Here is a 21,422-nt window from a genome sequence, read left to right on the forward strand (position 1 = left end):
TCTACAAACCCCCTGAAAATGAAAAGAATCCATTCTGCCCCTGTTCTGATTTCTCCAGCCCATAGACTGTATAAAATACAACTCAACCCCTCCTCTGTTTTTCATTCCCTGCACACGTGTGTTAACAAGGAGCTTAGGAGGGAGGCATGCTAGTTGTAGGCTGTCTTCATAAACACAAAGGTCGGTTTTACTCCCCACGTCTGCAGATTTGAAGATCTAGTGGATGATTTTTATTTCTCATGGAAAAGTGCTAGCGTTAGTTAGCATAGCCACATAGCTACCTGTTGGTAGCTGTGTACCAAGACACACGTCGACATACTGACAAATAAAACAACAAGAAACACTAAATCTGTGACCAATGGTTCAGAAAGGTCCTGCTGCAGGCGCCTCTCCGTCAGGATCAGATTCTGGATCAGATTCAGAGGGTTGAAGTAATGCGGGTCTGTGAGCAGCCGTGTATATTCAGCCAACATGTAAACACTAGATCAACGTGCTGGACAGCCGAGGGCACATCCACTTCCTGAGGGGGCGTGGTCAGAGAGCTCATTTTCATTTAAAGGCACAGACACAGAAAACAGACTGTTCTGAGCAGGGCTGAAGAAGAGGGTTTTTCAGGCAGACCAAAATCTGATTTCAAAGTGTTTTTTTGAGCATAAACTTTAAAGACATGTTTAGGGGACCTCTTAGACCAATATATTTTGGTGAAAAAGAACGGAATATGTCACCTTTAATTGAGTGTTCTGATCTGCAAGCCGCTGAGTTAGCCCCGCCTACTGAGTAAAATGATATTGTAGCAGAGTCATGCCTTAGTAGCGTATATTGTATGATTTTGGATGTATGTTTAGAGTTTAAGTAGACTCTTTCGCACTTATTAATAACTTGAAACCAAGTGGCAACATCTCAAAATATGAAGTCCATATGGAAATGTGAAAAAACTGCAGTTCATGGAGGGTCCACTTGAGGCTGGCTGCAGAAATACTGGAAACCACATACACACACATTCAAAGAAGACGATCTTCACAGCAGAAATAAACATGTTTACAGCCTGGTTCAAAAACAGTTTAGGTCTGAGTAGCTCATTTCTCTATCAGGACCATAGTCTGTATAAATAATGTTCGTAGTATCCGTGACGTCACCCATCTGTTTCTGAAGCGCTGTTTTGAGGCCAGCTGGCGGCGGCAACCATATTGCTGCTGTTGAGAGATTGTGACGTAAAGAGGCGGGCTTTGAGCCTCCTCGCCACCAGCTACAGTGTTCCCGCCTGTGCCTCTCATTGGAAGACTCATAATGTTCATATCTTTAAAATTACCGGACAGAAAACTGGACACTGTGAGTCTGAAATATGTTTCTGTTCAGTTCCCTTGTGGAAGTCTGAGCCTTCACTTTTATGACTGTATGTCCACAGAGATTATGATCCTGCTCCAAACGTTGATATTCAGCATGTTTAACATTTTGAACACCTGAATACGATCCGTAGCTATTCAAAACCGTCTTTTATATACATTGTGACATGAAGGAAAATTTGATTTAGGGGAAAATCGTTGGCATCGTTCCTGACATGGAAAATGTTTATGTTTTTTTTTTAATCAATAACTGATCGTTAACATTTCCAAAGATCGATCACGGAAAAAAATATATTAGAAATATAGAAATAGATGGAAAGGTACCCGTCTGCTGTCTGTACACTCACACAAATATACTGAAGATTAATGAGTGAAACAACTCACACTTCCATGCCTACTTTTTAATCAATCATCAATCAATCTTTATTTATAAAGCACCAAAACCAAACAAATGTTATCCTCAGACTCTTTCCAAACAGAGCAGATCTAGACGGTACTCTATGTTCTATTATTAACAAAGACCCAGCATCAGGACAGGATCAGATCCAGTCCCATCTTACAGACAGGACTCAGTCTGATCTCACCTTAATCCACCATGAGCAGAGCACTTTGCAGCATTCAGCAAGTTACAGTGGCAAGGACAAACTTCCTTTAACAGGCAGAAACCTCCAGCAGGACCAGACTCATGTTAGACACACATCTGCTGAGACCGTGTTGGAGAGAGGGATAGAGGGATAGAGGAGAATAATACCACTTTTCGACCAATGTGAACTGGGTTGTATTTCTGGGCTGGTGCTTGCGCTGGTTCAGAGCTGGTTGAACTCGCGAACGAACACAGCATCCGTTTGTTTTCCTGCCCGCTCGAGCCCGTGGAAGAGGCACATCATGACAAGATTTACATGACCGCTTTTCCCAGCAGCGCTAGCACAAACTTTCCCTCACAACAACAATGATGGCTGACAACGCCAGCTTGTCTCCTCGGCCGACCACTGCTTTGCCTTGGAATCCATTAGTCTCTTTTATTTTTTCACTGCAGGACAATGGAGGAAACATGTTTGGTTTGTGTTTTTGATCATAGCAACCCCTCCCCTCGCCACTCGCCCCTGATGTAAGCGGTTCTTGGTTCTAGACCAGCAAAGAGTTGGAGCCGCTCTGGAGCTGGTTCACTTGCAGTCGAAACAGGAAAACTGGTTCTTAATTGAGCGCCGGCTCCAAACCGGCCCTGAAACTGCCTCGGTCAAAAAGGGGAATAAGAGAGAGACGTGAGGTTTTAATAACTTCTACTCTTTCAGTTTAAAAAAACAACCACTAAAAATAATGAATCTCAAAAATGTTGGGATCCTGCCAATAAAATACTTAGCCTGAAATGACCTTCAGTCCAAATACAGTCCCATGAAGGATGGCAAAAGGGCACTTTGTTATATATTGTCCTTTTGACATTCTAAGTGCAAACCAGCTGAGTTGGAAGCCATTTTGGATCTCGTCATTGGTCCATGTGGCAGATGTTGGACATTGACAGATGTGGGAATACAGGTTTCTTTATTGTAATGCTGAATAAACCGGTCAAACATAGAAAGTGCAGTTTAAAGCTACAGGATGCTCTTTCTGACATGGATGAGAGGATCATGTTAAACAAAACCGTCCATGAACGGGACAAGTGGGGCTGAATTATTTAAGGATGATGGACAAATGGTTATAAATGATGAAATAGACATAATCTTGCACGTCTGTTCAAAGGCTACAGACAACACTAGGAAATTCAAGGCAATGATGAAATCCTTTAGATCCATTTACGGTCGTTGTTCAGAGTCATGGAAAACAAAAGAATACCAGACCAGAGTTGAATGAATTGTAAAACCCCATAAAGCAGCCTCACTGACATGAAAGGATTGTTATGTGATATCTCAGACTATATGCTGCAATAGAAAAACATGTCTTTGAAAAGGTCACTTTGTCAGTTCAAGTCGACCCAGCTTTGTGTAAAAGCACATCTCAGCTCTCCGGGGACACATTGGCAGGCTGGGAGACCGAAGCGTGGCAGTGAACACAGCCATCACATCAGCCTGTTAGAGATGGGGCTCCTAAAGATGGAGGCCTGACTGAGGGGAGCACGGAGGGGCTTTGAGGGCTGGTAAATAAGTAAATAACAGCTGTTTACAGGGTGAAATAGGTCAAGTCAATGGGCAGTGAGCGGTCAGGAGCTGATGCATTAGCCGTTACAGCAGAGATTACACACACGTGGGATAAATGTTTCATTTTCATTCACTTAGAAAAGGCTTTAAGACATGGGGCGCCCTCTGTAAAGTTGTGCACACTGAAATGAACAGCTACATTTCTCCACATTTAGCTCCGAAACATCATAACAATGTAGAGTGAATTTTTAAAAGTCACTTTTTTATCACATTCAGAGGATTATTTGTGATCTGCATCACATTTCATTTTGTTGTGAAAAACATATTAAGTTACAATCACTGTTAAATCTAAATGCTAAGGGGAGAAGGCCCCGGGTAGCCCCAGAACGCGGTGGAGGGATTATATCTCCCGCCTGGTCTGGGAACGCCTCGGGATTCCCCAGGAGGAGCTGGAAAGTGTCGCCGGGGAGAGGGATGTCTGGGTCAATTTGCTTGGACTGCTACCCCCGCAACCTGACCCCGGATAAGTGGAAGAAAATGGATGGATGGATGGATGGATGGAAATATAAATATAAATGTTAAATTTAAATGCTAAATATAAATGTTAAATGTTAAATCTAAATGCTAAATATAAATATTTAGCTGATATGCAAAGTCACACTGGACAAGCGGAAATACCAAAATAAAAGCTTCATAAAGAGATACAGACTTAGCAATAGTAACTTAGCTTGTCTGTATCATAGACTGGGTCAGTTCTGTCTCTGAGCGTTGTGAAATCTCTTACTGGCCTCTAAAACTGCCTTTAAAACATTTACGGTGAGTAGTCCGGCTATAACCCATAGGAGTCAGTACTGACTGACTATGGTTAGGATATTTGTATTGCTTTGGTAAGCTCTTATTTTGGTACTAATGGCGCCCCATACAAATTCCCACTGACGCCTGGCGTTAGTACTAAAATAAAAGCATCGTAAAGTGATACAGATATCCTAACCATAGTCTGCTTTGGAGGCCACAAAGGGTTTCACAACGCTCAGAGACAGAACTGACCCAGTCTATGGTGCGGGCAAGCTAAGTTTTTACTGCTAAGTCTGTATCGCTTTATGAAGCTTTTATTTTGGTATTTCTGCCAGGTGGCAGTGTGAATTTATATATCAGCTAAATATTTAGGATCACAGAGCAAAATTTAACATTTAGATTTAACATTTAGATTTAACAATCTAGATTTATATTTATATTTAATATTTCGATTTATATTTAACATTTAGATTCATTATTTAACATTTAGATTTAACATTTAGATTTAACGTGGAACATTTATATTTAACATTTATATTTAACTTTGAACATTTATATTTATATTTAACATTTATATTTTTATTTAGCATTTAGATTAACATGGAACATTTAGATTTATTTCTAACATTTAGACTAACGTTGAATATATTTAGATTTAAGGTTGAACATTTATATTTATATTTGACAATTAGATTTTATATTGAACATTTATATTTATATTGAACATTTAGATTTAACATTTAGATTTAAATTTAACATTTAGATTTAACATGGAACATTTAGATTTAACATGGAACATTTAGATTTAACATGGAACATTTAGATTTAGCATTTAGATTTAACCTTTAACATTTATATTTATATTTGACATTTAGATTTAATGTTGAACATTTATATTTATATTTAACATTTATATTTATAGTCAACATTTATATTTATATTTAAAATTTATATTTAACATTTAGATTTAAATTTAACATTTAGATATAACATGGAACATTTAGATTCAACATGGAACATTTAGATTTAGCATTTAGATTTAATGTTGAACTTTTAGATTTATATGTAACATTTATATTTATATTTAGCATTTAGATTAACATTGAACATTCAGATTTATATTTAACAATTAGATTTAACATGGAACATTTAGATTTATTTCTAACATTTAGACTAACGTTGAACATTTAGATTTAAGGTTGAACATTTAGATATATATTTAACATTTATATTTATATTCAACATTTATATTTATATTTAACATTTATATTTAACATTTAGATTTAATTCAACATTTAGATTTAACATGGAACATTTAGATTTATTTGTAACATTTAGACTAACGTTGAACATTTAGATTTAAGGTTGAACATTTAGATATATATTTAACATTTATATTTATATTCAACATTTATATTTATATTTAACATTTATATTTAACATTTAGATTTAATTTAACATTTAGATTTAACATGGAACATTTAGATTTAGCAATTAGATTTAACTTTGAACATTTATATTTAACTTTGAACATTTATATTTATATTTAACATTTATATTTATATTTAACATTTAGATTAACATTGAACATTTAGATTTATATTTAACATTTATATTTAACATGGAACATTTAGATTTATTTCTAACATTTAGACTAACCTTGAACATTTAGATTTAAGGTTGAACATTTATATTTATATTTAACATTTATATTTAACATTTAGATCTATATTTAACATTTAGATTTACGTTTAACATTTATATTTAACGTTGAACATTTAGATTTATATTTAACATTTAGATTTAACAGTATTATTATCTTAATTATATTTGTGGCCAGAATAATGAATGTGAAAAAAGTTACAAATATTGCTCTAACTGTGATAACAACGTAACTTAAAAACATGTTGTGATATATTCAAAGACGTTTTGGAGCTAAATGTGGAGAAATGTTATTTTCTGTGTGCACAGCTTTACAAACGGCGCCCCATATTAAGAGACTAGAAGGCAGCCCTCTACCTCACTTCTTTTTCATGTTGGTGGATGATTTAACTTGAAATAAAACAGTTTAGCAGAAAAATTAAATAATGTGCTGCAGCTGTGTCTTAATTTGGGTACTCTAATTCTCCCTCATTAGTGAAAAGCAAAAGTGTCATGATTATTGCCGTTGCCCCTTTTACCAATCAAACACAGATTAAATCTGTATTTTAATGCAATCAGTGAACAACAAAGTGTTCAGCTGTGTGGTCCCTCACTCTGATGCAGAGGATTCTGTTGATTTCAGCAATTACCCTGCTTTATGTTGAGATGCATAGCTCCTGGTTACTGACCCATTTCTCCACAGAGTCTCGTCTTTACAAAGGGATCCAAGTTTATTTGGTGTTCCCATCAGATATCCGCTGCTATCTGAAGCACAGTGGACTCCAATAAACACAGACATATTACAGTGCACTCAGCAGAAGGGATTACCATGATAAAGCTTTAACCCATCCCATTTAGAGTGGAGACATCATTTTTGATAAAGCCGGTGTTCCAGCGAATCAGAGGGACACCGTGCTGATGAGAGGTTTTAATCTTCCTGCAGACACATCAGAGCAGGATAAACATGACCCTGTTCTCTCCCTAAAAACTAGACTAGACCGCTGACGGAAATTGTTTGTGTCAACCTTTCACTTAAAATGATTATTACTCTTTTTGGTTCAGCCAATGTAACATTCAGATTTGGTGTTTCTGCTCTGGCTCATATGTTACCATCTACAGATTTCACATGCTGGTACACTGAGGTTGGGATTCACTAAGAATGGATTGCAGACTTTAAGTGCACCAAGAATTGTGCATCTCTCCACTGCTGTCTGCTCCGTCTCAAGGTCTAACTCACAAAGCATGTTGCTCTAAGCTCATTTAGCAGTTCCTTGCAGTTTGCTCCAGTTTTGCGTCTAATTGTGATTGAGATGAACTGTCAGTATCCCCACTCTCTGCTGCTCAGAGCTGTGATTTCATCCGGTGCTAAATTCTATCCCAAAATATGATATGACGAATGCAGAGGGAGGGTTCTACCATTTTGGCGCCCAGACTGCTTTTTTAATCCCTGAGTATTATAAAAAGAGTAATGTAAGAGTAATATGAAAAGACTGAATGCATTTATTTATTCTTTTTGGGTCGTCCAGAAGTGGAGATGTTGTCTTCATTCCTGAAAGGTTTGACCATGACAACACTCAAGGGTTATACCACCAGCTCTCAGTTGAAGGTAAAAAGATGTTCAAAATTTTACTCTAAAGCTTTTTTCAACCACAGGAACTTTACCCCTGAACTAGGGACTTTACCCAGGGGTAGTTAATCTCCCCCCTGAAAGGCCCCTGTTTGGGGGGGTAGCAAAGCTGTTTTGAAACGTCTTTGCTACTCGCGCTTATCTCCTCTCACGTGTTGATTCAGTGAATCCATCTGTGATGAAATATAGCACCATCTAAAACAGCACCAGCTGAGCCTCTTCATGCTAACAGGCTAACTGTATAGATTGTATAAAATATGAACGTAGTACCCATAACATCACCCATCTGTCTCTGAAGAGCTGTTTTGAGGCCAATTGTCAACAGCAGCCATATTGCTGCTGTCGAGCGATTGTCAGAATCAGAATCAGAATCAGAATCAGCTTTATTTGCCAAGTATGCTTGAACACACAAGGAATTTGACTTTAGAAAACTGTGCTCTCTTTGTACAAGGCATAAGAATAGGAATAAGAATAAGAACTACAATAAAAAATAAAATAAAAATATAATAACAATAACCTTAGCTATAAATACAAAGAAACAACAAATAGGCATGACTAATATGTACAGGCTAAAATAATATGTGAGGTAAAGAGGCGGGCTTATGCCTTCTAGCCAACAGCTACAGTGTTCCCGCCTGTCAATCAAATCAGCTGTGCCTCTCATTGGAAGACTCATAATCTCAATATCTTTGAAATTGCTCTATTAGAAAAAAATTCACCCTGTACAGTGTGTGCCGATTGAGAAATGAGCTATCCAGACTACACTTGTTTTTTGAACCAGGCTGTAAACATGTTTATTTTTGCTGTAAAGATCGTCTTCTTTGAATTGGTGTGTATGTAGTTTCCGGTACTTCCCGAGCCAGCCTCCAGTGGACACTCCATGAACTGCAGTTTTTAACACTTCTGCATTGGACTCATATTTTAGACCAGAGGTTGCCGCTTGGCTAACTGTTGTGTTGCTCATAATGATACCTGCCTGTCCATCTGCTTGTATGGTGTCATCTGTGATGAATGGCATTGGTCTTTGTTTTACTGCCCTCTACTGGTCTGGTGGTGTAGTGCATTTACTTTTTTTTTCTCCATACGTCACTGGCCTGATTTGCACAATCTTCCCGGGACTTCAGCCCGCAGTCGAAATGCAGACAACTATGGGGGAACAGGAACCTTTTAGTTCAGGGGAAAGTAGTTCTGGGGGCTAAAAGACCCCGTGCGGGGCTGTCAGTGCCACTGTTATTGAATTAGGTTTTTCGTAAGGAGGCTCATTTGCTTACACAGGAGGCTATTTTGCCCTGAATGAATGCCAAATTGCTCAATTAAAGGTATGCAAAAACTGCAACACTCAGAGATTCTATTTGCACTGCAGTGCATTTGACATGTGTTTGTGTTTTTTGGCTCATTTTTACATGCTTAGCAGGCACAATCCTTCTATGAATCAGGCTCTCAATGTGCTTTAAACACACTCACACAAAGACTAACTACTAAAGGCATAAGCAAATGTTGTGTTTTAAGACTACTCTGAAGAGAACTTGAAGATCCACAGCCCTCAGGTCAGCAGGGCGCTTGTTCCACAAAACAACTCCATCAGGACTAAACGCAGCTTCACCTGTGTCTGTTTTGATCTTAGGTTCATTCAGGTGATGATCTGAGGGATTTCATCAGGTCGTATTTGGTGAGCAGGTTAGGGAGATATTGAAGTGCCAAGACTAGAATCATGTTTTAAATTAACTGCTGTACTGAATTGGAAGCTAACGCAGATTTTTTCCTCACTGGTGTGATGTGTTCGGTTCGTTTGGTCCTTGTTAGCTCTCTGGCAGCAGTGTTTGGATGAGCTGAAGTGTACTCATCGACTTTTTGGGAGGTCCAGCAGAGAGGGCTTTATAGTAGTCTAATCTGCTGAGATTAATGCAGATTAATGCATGAACCATTTTCTCTGAATCAGATTGGGACGCCACAGATCTCAGTTTGTGTTCTTCAGATGGCAGAAGGCTGTTTCTGTAATGGTTGTGAAGTGAGTGAGTATTGTTTGTCAGATAAAGTTTAATGCTAAATGACTAGTATCTTCTGATTTGAGTTTAATCTTGTTTTATCAGTTTTAGCAGAAAATCCAAATAGTATAAAGAAACAGCCACTTTTGAAAAATGCTCAAACGTGTGGAACCCTTGTCAGCAGGCGATGTGAATATGTTCATGCTGGGCTGCCATCTGTGGAGCTGGGTAGTACCAACAAACATCATGTCTCTGGAAATGTGATTTCTGCACAGATAATTACTTACCCTCTTTGAAAGAGATCCACATTGTGAAACTTGTGCAACTCTACAGAAAACTCCAGTGTTCCCTGTACTTCAGACATGATATAATCCCACTCATCACCTGTGGAGAGAGAAGACATTCAGTAAATACAGACGTATCAGACAAATGATGACATTTCTTAATCAAGCTCACACAGTTATTTCTCCTGTTTGTGATGTGACTCATTCGAAGCGAGAGGACTGAATAACACCCAGACTTGCACCTTGGTCTGGATATAAACAGAGACATAAATGTTCAGGTAAATGTTGGAGATAGGAGAAACATCCTGTGATCCAGGTGAATTTCAGAGTAAAAGCACAGTCGCATGAACTGATGCTGAAAGATGAATTAAGTACAGATTCTAGTGCTGTGAACGTCAGCACTGTGTGTTATTGTTACCTGTTTGATTAGTCAGATTTTATTTATGCACTGTGTAGATATGCTGTCAAGCTTTCTTACTAATCACCCACCTGTGTTTAATACTTGATTCTGATTGGTCAAAACCCCATTACAATTGTTAAAGGCCCTGTGAGGAGTTTTGAAATGGCTGAGAAACAGACTGAAAATGATACTGATGCCTCTTTATGACCTTCAATAGCAAACAAGTCCATCAGCAGCAACACTGGCACCGTCTCTGTTGTAATTTTTAATGCCTGAAACCGCCCTGGGGGGGTAGGTGTCAGACCAGATGATGGACATCTTGCTTCAGAAACAGCCTTTATTTGACTGTTTTCATGGAAAATAATCACATTGCCTGATAAAGTTGACTGTTGAAGACAACAGGATGAGGCTTTAGTTGAAAACACTACTTTTGCATGTATAGGACAAGAGATAAGAGGTATCACTTTGTCCACAAGGGGGGCGCCAGAATCGATACAAAACAAAAGTTCCTCACAGCACCTTTAAGTCTGGATAGCAAGAGTGACATCCTGATCACACAAACCAAATCAATCCATGAACAGAAGTCTGGCACATTTTTAAAGTGTATGACTTCACCTCTTCCTACTGAAAACGCATCAAAAACATTAGTTCCTGATAGAAAAATAAACATGGAGGATATTTTTAATACTGCTCTCTATTTATTTGTAGAGTGCAAAACTCTAGACTGATGGTTAATGGTTGACTAGTCACCAGCAGAGACAAGAAGAAAAAAGATGTGAGTCATGTTAGAAGATATGAGGAGCTGACACAAAGAAAACACACACTGCAACACAGAGCGGGACCTTCCACAGGTGCTGCTGTTGGAGAAATATTAATGTTTTTCATCTGCCATGAACAAAAATATTAATGTTTCATGTGATTCAGGCTAATGTCCAGACTATACCGTGAAGGAAAATGTTAAATTGAATGTTAATTCCACCCAAAAGTAGGCTGATGAGAATACTGTTGTCATGGAAGCTTCTTGAGCTGTGAATCTGAAGGACTATTTTCTTTTTCTTTTTTTTAATACATAAATAAATCATTTCTGAATTAACAAAATCATCTTTAAAACTGTACTTAGTGTCAACTTGTTCCTTTCGTTGTTAGCCAGGTAATGAGTGGGGTCTAGTTATCAGGCCCATCTCCTTTGGAATCATAGACCAGTCAGGGTCCGGGAGGCAGACACCCTCTCTACTTTTAAGAGTAGGCTTCAAACTTTCCTTTTTGATAAAGCTTATAGTTAGAGCTGGATCAGGCTTGGACCAGCTCTTAGTTATGCTGCTATAGGTTTAGACTGCCGGGGGACCTCGCGCACTGACACACTGGGATCCTATCTCACCCCCTTCCCCCCAACCCCCTCATCACTTTCTTTAACTCTCCCTGTCCCATTAAAGTTACTAACCATAGACCTTTCTGGAGTCCCTGAGCTCCCTTGTCTCGTAGGTTCCTCTGAGCTGTCGTAGACGTCCTCCTGATGTGGACGTTCCAGACTCCAGCTGATACAGACATGCTGGACTCCAGCGGCTCATCACTATCACCACTCCCTCTCTCTCTTATTCTCCTCTATCCCTCTTTCCAGACCCAACTCGGTTGAGGCAGATGTGTGTCTAACATGAGTCTGGTTCTGCTTGAGGTTTCTGCCTGGGAAGGAAGTTTTTTTCCTTGCCGCTGTAACTAGCTAAATAGTGCAACCTGCTCACTATACATTATCCCTTCCATATTATCCTCTGTGAATCTTCTTTGTGTGTGTGTGTGTGTGTGTGTGTGTGTGTGTGTGTGTGTGTGTGTGTGTGTGTGTGTGTGTGTATTCACATATTTTACAGGTTTGGTGTATGCATTTTTACTTGTGTGATTTTCTGGTATGTTGGTCCAACTTGGGACATATCTCTCGATTTTACTGAACTGCACTTTAATGCGCTGATTTGCACTTTTGTATAACTTATATATACTCTTGTGATGTTTTGTTGTCTTCCTTGACATGCTATCATGTGTTGTTTCCATCTGTTATGTTATATATATTTTGTTATGAACTCTGTGTTGACCTGCCTGGGACTACGGATGAAAATGAGCCTGATGGCTAACACTGGCATATTTACATGGTCGCTATGCTGAAATGTTCATTAATATGCACCGTCCCTTTAAATAAATAAATAAATAAATGCTAAAATAAATAAATGCAAAAATCAATACATGCAAAATAAATAAATGCAAAACTAAAAACATAAATAAATAAATAGTTTCTTAGTTAAATATTTCATTCAATGTTTAGATCTTGGCCCTGTGATAGGTTGGCGACCTGTCCATGGTGTACTCTGTCTTCCGCCCAAAGTCAGCTGGGATTGGCTCCAGCCCCCTGTGACCCCAAACAGGATAAGCTGTCAAGATAATGGATGGATGGATGGATAGATGGATAGATGGATAGATGGATAGATGGATGGATGGATGGATGGATGGATGGATGGATGGATGGATGGATGGATGGATGGATGGATGGATGTTTAGATCTTAAGGCCCAATCAATCCAATTTTTTTGGAAGTGCTTCAGAGACTTTTAGAATTCAAAAGAACCCAAGTTCCCCGTATCCCCTTAGTCAAATAGAACTTCTTCAAATTATTGCCGTAGTTCAACTCATACCCTTATTCAAAACAATATTAGTATAAACATGTTCGATGTGACTTATTGTGTGGTCAGCTACAGTCAAACAAGGCCACACTATAAAGATCAAAGCTGAGCTCATCTCAGAACATTGACAATAAAAGCCTCTGAGTAATTCTATGCTTATTATATCTCTGCTGAAAGTCAGTGCACACCCGTTGGCAGCAATCCAGGTTCAATGTTGACAGCACTTCTGTACATTTTAATCCTCAATGTCTAAGAGTACGGAGGGAAAAAAAACACAAACATGGACTGACTACTCAGCAGAGTTCAGAGGAAGTGCCGAGGAAGCTTGAACACATTAAAAACCGAGCTGCCACGGACAAACACGAGATGAAACACTGACAGTGTTTACAGCACAGTGTATCAAATCACCGCTCATTGAATGCTTTGATATATAATCCCTGCATGTGTGCGATGCTCGGTTAGTGTTCCTGTAAATGTTGTAGAAACTGACACGAGGAATCGGGCGGAGATGCACAGAAGAGTGTCACAACAGAAACAGAGTCAGCGCTGTGAAATCGAACTTTAAGAGCTGCATCATCTCTGGTGCATCATGGCCAGGCCTTCACTTCGCTGGCTTGAAAGCATCGTACTGTGCTGGTACACTTTCTTTAGGCAGTGGAAATTTACTTTGACAGGCTGGTTTCATTACACCACCGCTCGGGCACCGGGGTATCGTGAGACATTAATTCACTGTAACTAAAATGCAAAGCTTCCTGCTAATTAAAGTTTGTTTCAGTTTGCAGATATTCTGTGAAAACCACTGATCTTCCTACCATGGCAACATAAAGTGGCAGCTTTAATCTCTTTGTTTTTTATTAGCAATTGACCGACTCATCCCTGCCTCATTAGTTGCTGTGACCATGCCTTTTAAGCTGAGCATTCTTGCATGTGTGGTTTTGTGATTAAAAAGGGGAGCAGAGACCATTTAAATTCAAAGAAATCCCTTAAAGAAGAGACTTTCATTTCTGACAGGACCATTCAAAAGCTTCAGGGCACAAACAACTCTGTACCTGGCAGGTTTGATCAGCTGCAGCTAGCAAGCTAATTAAGCTTACGTTCATTTGGTGGAATAACAGCACAGAACAGTCTCCTCCTTTTGATGTTAATGGTTCAAAGCTGACTCCAGAATGCTGTAATAGATGTCTCTGGCACATTTTTATGATATTAAGCTCAAAAACTGAGGCACTATGAGTCTGGTAAGGAAAAACTCAGCTTCTGGCTCCTATAATATGATTGTTTGGCTGCATTACTGTAAACTTTATCTGTTTTTTGGATCCTGTGGGCCAAGTTCAGTACACGCCATATCTGTGTTTATTTTTGATGTGACAGTGGGGACACCGTTCAGAGTTTGAGGGCCATGAGATTTTTAATGTACCTTAGCTGCCGTTTCAGTGACTGAGGTGATGGCTGTGAGACTCACCGTGCAAGAGGACATTGATCTAATCCTCCAAAATGAGGAAGCAGATATTGATCAATGGGAAACATGATGAAGCCCCACATGTGTAAAGATATCTACCACTGATTTGAATGCACAGGCTTGTATGTGATAAACCTTATTTTATGTCTTATGTGCTAAGTGTTGATCATAGTTAGATAACTGACATAATAATAATAAATCCAATTATTCCACAATGTTCTTATGATTTCCAGTTTCAATAAGTTATATATACATAGGGTTGTGAAATTCCGGTAATTTCTGGGAATAAACTGGAATAAAGCAGGAATTGACTAAATTGAAGGTTGGCTCTTAATAGGGAAATTAAAGGTGACATATCACGCTTTTTTCATCAATATATATTGGTCTAAGAGGTCCCCATAACATGTCTTTAAAGTTTATGCTCATAAAAACACTTTGAAATCAGATTTTGGTCTGCCTGAAAAACCCTCTTCTTCAGTCCTCCTCAGAACACTCTGTTTTCTCTCTGACCACGCCCCCTCAGGAAGTGGATGTGCCTCGGCTGTCCAGCACGTTGAACTAATGTTTACATGTTGGCTGAATATACACGGCTGCTCAGAGATCACGTTACTTCAACCCTCTGAATCTGATCCAGAATCTGATTCTTACGGAGAGGCGCCTGACGTGTGTCTTGGTACACAGCTACGAACATGTAGCTATGTGGCTATGCTAATTAGCGCTAGCACTTATCCATGACAAATAAAACTCATCCACTAGATCTTCAAATCTGCAGACGTGGGGAGTAAAACCGACCTCTACCAGAAAGGCAGCGGGACCTTTTCTGAAGGATTGGTCACAGATTCTGTGTTTCTTGTTGTTTTATTTGTCAGTATGTTGACGTGTGTCTTGGTACACAGCTACAGCTACAGCTATGAACATGTAGCTATGTGGCTATGCTAATTAGCGCTAGCACTTATCCATGACAAATAAAAATCATCCACTAGATCTTCAAATCTGCAGGCGTGGGGAGTAAAACCGACCTTTGTGTTTATTAAGACAGCCTACAACTAGCATGGCTCCCTCCTAAGCTCCTTGTTACCACACATTTGTGCAGGGAATGAAAAACGGAGGAGGGGATTCAGTATTATTTTATACAGTCTATGGGCTGAATCGTCTCGTTTTAGACACATTTACAGAAAGGTGGAGAAATCAGAACAGGGGCAGAATGGATTTTTTTCATTCTCGGGGGGTTTGTAGACATGCCAGGGAAACATATTTCAGGTAGAGAACCATTAAAAAGTCAATTTTGCATGATATGTCACCTTTAAATATAGTTGTGGAAAATATATTTGAGTATAATCCTGACTAAAACAAGCAGATTTCATGCAAGTACAGTTGAATATCTCTGCTATTCCTCAATCACATGCACATAGCACAATGCTTACTGCAGGGCTATTGAGACCACGCCCCCTACATGCACTGTGCATTCCTCCATCACATGAAGCACACATGATTTCTAGAATCCTGCAGAGGCTAGGCTTGAGAAGCTTGAGGGAAGATGCTCTTTTATTTGCATGTTGAATGGGACTTTGTTGGAGGCAGAGCGGCTCTTTTCATTTAACATTTTGAATGGGACTTTTTTTGGGATTACATTTTTGTTCATTTTTGAATGGGTTTGGTCGGGGGGATGAGTAATGTCTGCTTATAACAAAACAAATATTTATGCTTGGATATGATACCTTTCCATTAAATTACCCTCAATTCACAGTTAATTCACACAAAGTCTGATAGAAAGTTTCCAATTTGGAATATTTCCAAAATTCCCCAGCTTAACTTCCCATGGAAATGTTCCACCCCTTTGCAACCCTATATGTAAAATAGTATGGCTGTTTTCATAATACTTTAAACTATGAGCAGGTCTATGCTATAGTCGTTTGTGTTATTTAAAGAAACAAACAATAAGCCATCATGAAAACATTTTGGCAGCATTGGCAAGGAGAAAAAAATCTTAGACAGGCAGAAACCTTGAGCAGGACCAGTTTCAGTGCCACGACAGGATGGGCCACCAAAGTGGGATAGCACACGAGAGTAAAAACCTCAACATGTTTTGGTTCTGATGCAGCTGCACCGAGTCAATGATAAGGTGAGCTAACTTTGGAAAGATATTTTATCATATATAGAGAGAAAAAAGTGCAAATTAATCAACGATCAGAATCAATTTCTCACTCCACGAGCAGAGAAATGTATTCAAGGTCCCTTCCCCACAGCTCGATTTCATTACTGAAAACAGGCGAACCTGAGGTGTCTTTTTCAATTGGCAGGGAACCAGTCTCGTCTACCATCCACCTCACTTATGCTGACAAGATGAATTATAAGGATCTTTGCCAAGTCTGAGGAGAGAGGGGCGAGTAAATCTGCAGCACAGCCTGAACCTGTGCTTAAAGGCAGCCATGTCCGTGTTAAGGCGTATCAGCGTCGAGGCCGGCTGTACATTCAAACCGTCCTGAGAAAGTCAGTAACCTCCTCTCACGCAGTATGTTAGCTTTAGCCTCTGCTGCCAACACAGAGGAAAGTGACATAACTGTTTTGCCTCTTCATGCTGACTGCGTGTCGTGTCACATTGACAAACTCATCACACAAAAGACGCTTTGTGTGTGTGTGTGTGTGTGTGTCAGGGTAACAATGGAGGAAAGCAGTGATGTGTCATAAGTGTATTAAAGGTCATTTGATGCGAGGCTGTGAGGCGGTGCAGCACATACAGCCTGTGTTTTCCTTGGTGTTGATTAAGCTAGCTGAAGCTGCATCAGTGCTTTCCTAATTCAAGCCAACATCCTGGTTATCTGTCTGGGGGATTCAGAGACAGCGCTGCGCTCTTCTTCTGCAGTTTAGACTGAAAAACTGTACACTTGATTTATTCTCCAACAAAACAATCACTGCACAACGCACAGACATCATGCATCAATAGTGGACTTCTGCTGAAAATCTACCACTAACTTAATGAAATCAGCGAGGCCTGGCCCAGAACACCCACACTGACAGCTTCAAAGGCATACAGCTGTCATTCATCTGAGTAGGAAATAGTGTGTTTCCTTTGAGGACAGGGATGATCATGCTGATGATGATGCTGATGATGATGATGAGGAGGAGGAGGAGGATGAAACAACTCCTCAACAGGACCTAAAGAATACTGCAGGGTCACACATATGTTGATATAAAATGTAAAAATGTCATAAATGTGTTGTTTTCTGACCCAGTTCACTGCCAATTAAAAATGTACAGTTTAATAAAACAAATCCCTAAATATGTATTCTAATCTGACTTACAAAACCAGACGTCTTAGTCTTAGTCTCTTCATTGGGAAGCCACAGAAAGAAATATAAATATTGGCATTCTCATCCTGATAGAATACTACAAAATGTGTTTTTATCCCCGGAAGCCGGAAGACCTATTTTTAGACTACTTCAACAAGAATCAAGTGTTTCCCCACTCGAGTTTTAAAAGGCACAGAGACTGATTTTCGGTGGAATAGAGAGATGACATATTTCAGAAATGTTTGTATTTTAATGTCATTTTCTTCATGTCGCCCCCCACCTTCTACTGTTACTGTACCAAAGCATCATCCAACCCATTCTCCTCTACTGTTCCCCCTGCTACTACAACATGCTAACTGTCTCCAACAAGAACAAACTCATACGCACCACAAACACTGCCACCAAAATCATCCGCCTCCCCACACCCAACCTGTCTGACCTCAACAACAGAGCCATCATACGCAGAGCACGCACTATAACACTGGACCCCCAACACCCCCTCTACTCGGTCTTCACACTACTCCCCTCCGGTCGCAGATACAGATCCCCTTACTGTAGGCGAGCCCGGTTTGGCAGAGGCTTCGTCCCATCGGCCATAGCACTGCTAAACAGAATGCCACTGTAATGTGTACGGTGTGTTTATATGTGTCCGGTGTGCATATATGTGTCCAGTGTGTTCATATGTGTTCGGTGTGTTTTATATGTGCCCAGTGTGTGCATATGTGTCTGGTGTGTATATTTGTGGGATGCGGGGCACCATTGCTGTGAGGCTGGGTGGATGGTTGTGGTTATTGTGTTCATACATGTATTCCTGTACAGACGGTGGCAACAAATCTCCTTATTAAGGACAAATAAAGATCTATCTATCTATCTAAAATAATGTGTACATGTCTTTGAAGAAGTAAACTATGTCATTGGTCTGAAAAGAGCTTCATTTATTCAAAGGATCAAATTCAATATCATAAATCAAAACAATGTTTCTTCTTCTATTACGTTATGAAGTTTTTCATCATCAAAACGCATTACATTGCATTTTAGGCTGTGAATGTACCTACACTGTATAACACCTTTCCATTCCAGTCCCTAGATTGAAAATGCACGATGCTCCCTTGTAAGATCTCTCTGCAGTAGGGATGGGTATACTATGCAATAATCATTGGCATCTATTCAACTGTTATTCGAATAATCACACACACACACACACACACACACACACAACTGTCCCATTTGTGTGTCAGTCAGGTTAACCAGCAGCAGGACGAGGTGCTGCTAGTATCAGGCACTGACGGTGTCTGTCTCCATCTTTATGTCGGTGTTTCTGTGACGCAGTGTGGCGTGTGTGTTTACATTTTACATTCATGCTCAGTCTCTGGAAATACGTGTGTAGTAGTGTGAGATTCAGAAACAGAGAAAATCACATCGACTGTCGCAAATGTTTTCTTCTTCTTTTGCTATTTAATGCAGTTAGCATTCTTCTTCTTCTGTTACTTAATGCGGTTAGCAAACTGCTTTAAGTCGCTTTATAGCCACCGTCTGGAGGGATTACTGTATTACAACCAGGCACTGGTAACAACAATGAAAAATTGTACTTTTAAAATGAGAAAATATTCAAAGTAACTCTTCGATTTTTACTAAGTGAACGAATATTCAAAAATCATTGCCCATCTCTACTCTGCAGGGCTGCACTGTAAACAGAAACACCATATGATCCAGCTGAGGAGGTAGCGTCCAGTAGAGTTTGCTTCCTGAGGAATTCTACGACCTTCAGTGTTAAACCTTACATGAAGATAGCACCTGTGACTATGTGGGTTCAGGGGTTCAGTATGTAGAATGCTTTTCCTGCAGACCTCAGATTGTGTGCATCAATTTACACTCAAACTGAAGCAGTTTCTGATCAGGGTTCAGTCAGTCAGGGTTGATCATGTATTTGTGTTAATTTACTTCCTATCTTTGTCACTGCAAATTCTAATATTACACCTGTTGACTTCAACTGCTATGAATGTTAAGATCACTCATTCATCTGTTGTTCCTGTACATGGTATCTAAACCCTTATTTGTGGCACTGTGACTATACGTCTGTAAGTGCTGTTGTCTCTCTCCATCCATCTCCTTCCTTCTTGCATCTCACCCTGTCCCTGCTTTCAAGCCCAACACGGTCTCAGCAGATCTCTGTTCAACATGAGTCTGGTTCTGCTCAAGGTTTCTGCCCGTTAAGTGTCTTGAGGTAACATTTGTGATGAACTGGCTATATATACACTACCTGTCAAAAGTTTGGAAACACCTTCTCATTCAAGGGTTTGTATTTATTGTAATGATTGTTAACACTGTAGATTAATACTGAAGACATCAAAACTATGAAAGAACATATATGGAATTATTGAATGAACAAAAAAGTGTTAAACAAAGCAGAATCTGTTTTATATTTTAGATTCTGTAAAGTAGCCGCCTTTTTCCTTCATGACAGCTTTGCACACTCTTGGTATTCTCTCAGTCTGCTTCATGAAGTGGTCTCCTGGAATGGTTTCTAATTAACAAGAGTTCATTTGTAGAATGACTTGCCTTCTTAATGTGTTTGAGACCATCAGTTGTGTTGTTCAGAGGTAGGGTTAGTACACAATGGATAGCCCTATTTGACTACTGTTGTAATCCAGATTATGGCAAAACCAGATTATTTCATAGTTTTGATGTCTTCAGTATTAATCTACAATGTTGAAAATAATTAAAATAAATAAAAACCATTGAATGAGAAGGTGTGTCTAAACTTTTGACTGGTAATGTATATATATATACAGACATTGTTTTGTTACTGTTAAAGTTGAAATACTGTTCCTCATGTATTTATGATTGTTTTGATTCAAGGGTTCCTCTTTAGACATGCATTGCATTTAAGCTTTGACTATGAATGCTGTAGTGCATGGCATCTGCAGATTTGGCCCTATACAAGTGAACATTATGAACATTGATTGCATGTTACCTTAACTTTCTTTCTTCCCAATACTGGGGCTCCTTCCATCCATGTCTGAGGTTGTGGTTAGCATTAAAAACAAGTTAATAATTGTTCTTTTAAAAAAAAGGGCAAAAATCCAAAATCACATTTTGCTTCAGGGAGGTTAAAATAGTTTTTGCTTTACAAAAGAATACAACAGCCCTGATAAACCCTTTTAACATGAAGGAAGAGAGAAAGAAAAACTAGTCATGTGACTGCTCCATAAGACTCCTTCAGTGTTGTATATCCATGTGTTATTGTAGAGCTGTTAAACTGCTGCGCCTTGATGGCTGCACAGTGCTGCTCTCCTTGCACAGATCTGCACAACCTGTAGATGCTTATCATCGCTGCTTGTGCACTTTTACAAACTATCTCTTTTCTAATTCGCAACTTACTGGGTAATCATTAAACACTAATCATTACACAACAGCCATCTGCTGTCTTATTACTATTTGATGCAGGCCACCACGCATGCTGGCCTCGTAGGAGGTCTTCACTGCAACAAGAGTAATTCCTTCACCTTCAAGTGCAAAAAACTTCAACTCCTGGCTGCCCTGACGCTGCCAGACGCCCCTTCCAGCTTTTTCTGGTGGTGTCAGCTCAGCTGGGAATGCTGACTGACATCTGCTGTGGTGTTTTGGAGAGGATGGAGCATCATGATCGCGGGGAATGAATCTGCATTGTGCAGATTTTGCTGGTAACGTCCACGTAGGTGTGATTGTAACACAGAGTCATTGTGTGCCATGACAGAAAGCTGTGTGTGTGTGTGTGTGTGTGTGTGTGTGTGTCTGGGCCTGCCTGACTGCGTGCATGCGGGGTGC

The 21,422-nt window shown here is 39.5% G+C and overlaps 1 protein-coding gene across 1 annotated transcript in view; it reads right to left on the reverse strand.

The window, feature by feature from the left end:
- The window catches only part of fam135b (family with sequence similarity 135 member B), a 106,222-nt gene that overhangs the window by 83,218 nt on the left and 1,582 nt on the right, over positions 1-21,422 (reverse strand). Inside the window, exon 2 of the mRNA XM_034704706.1 lies at positions 9,811-9,907. Within this exon, the coding sequence (XP_034560597.1) occupies positions 9,811-9,887 (77 nt within the window). The 5' untranslated portion in view covers positions 9,888-9,907. The remainder of the gene's footprint in view (positions 1-9,810; positions 9,908-21,422) is intronic.

The sequence above is a fragment of the Notolabrus celidotus genome, chromosome 16 (assembly GCF_009762535.1).
Source record: "Notolabrus celidotus isolate fNotCel1 chromosome 16, fNotCel1.pri, whole genome shotgun sequence".
Lineage (NCBI taxonomy): Eukaryota > Metazoa > Chordata > Actinopteri > Labriformes > Labridae > Notolabrus > Notolabrus celidotus.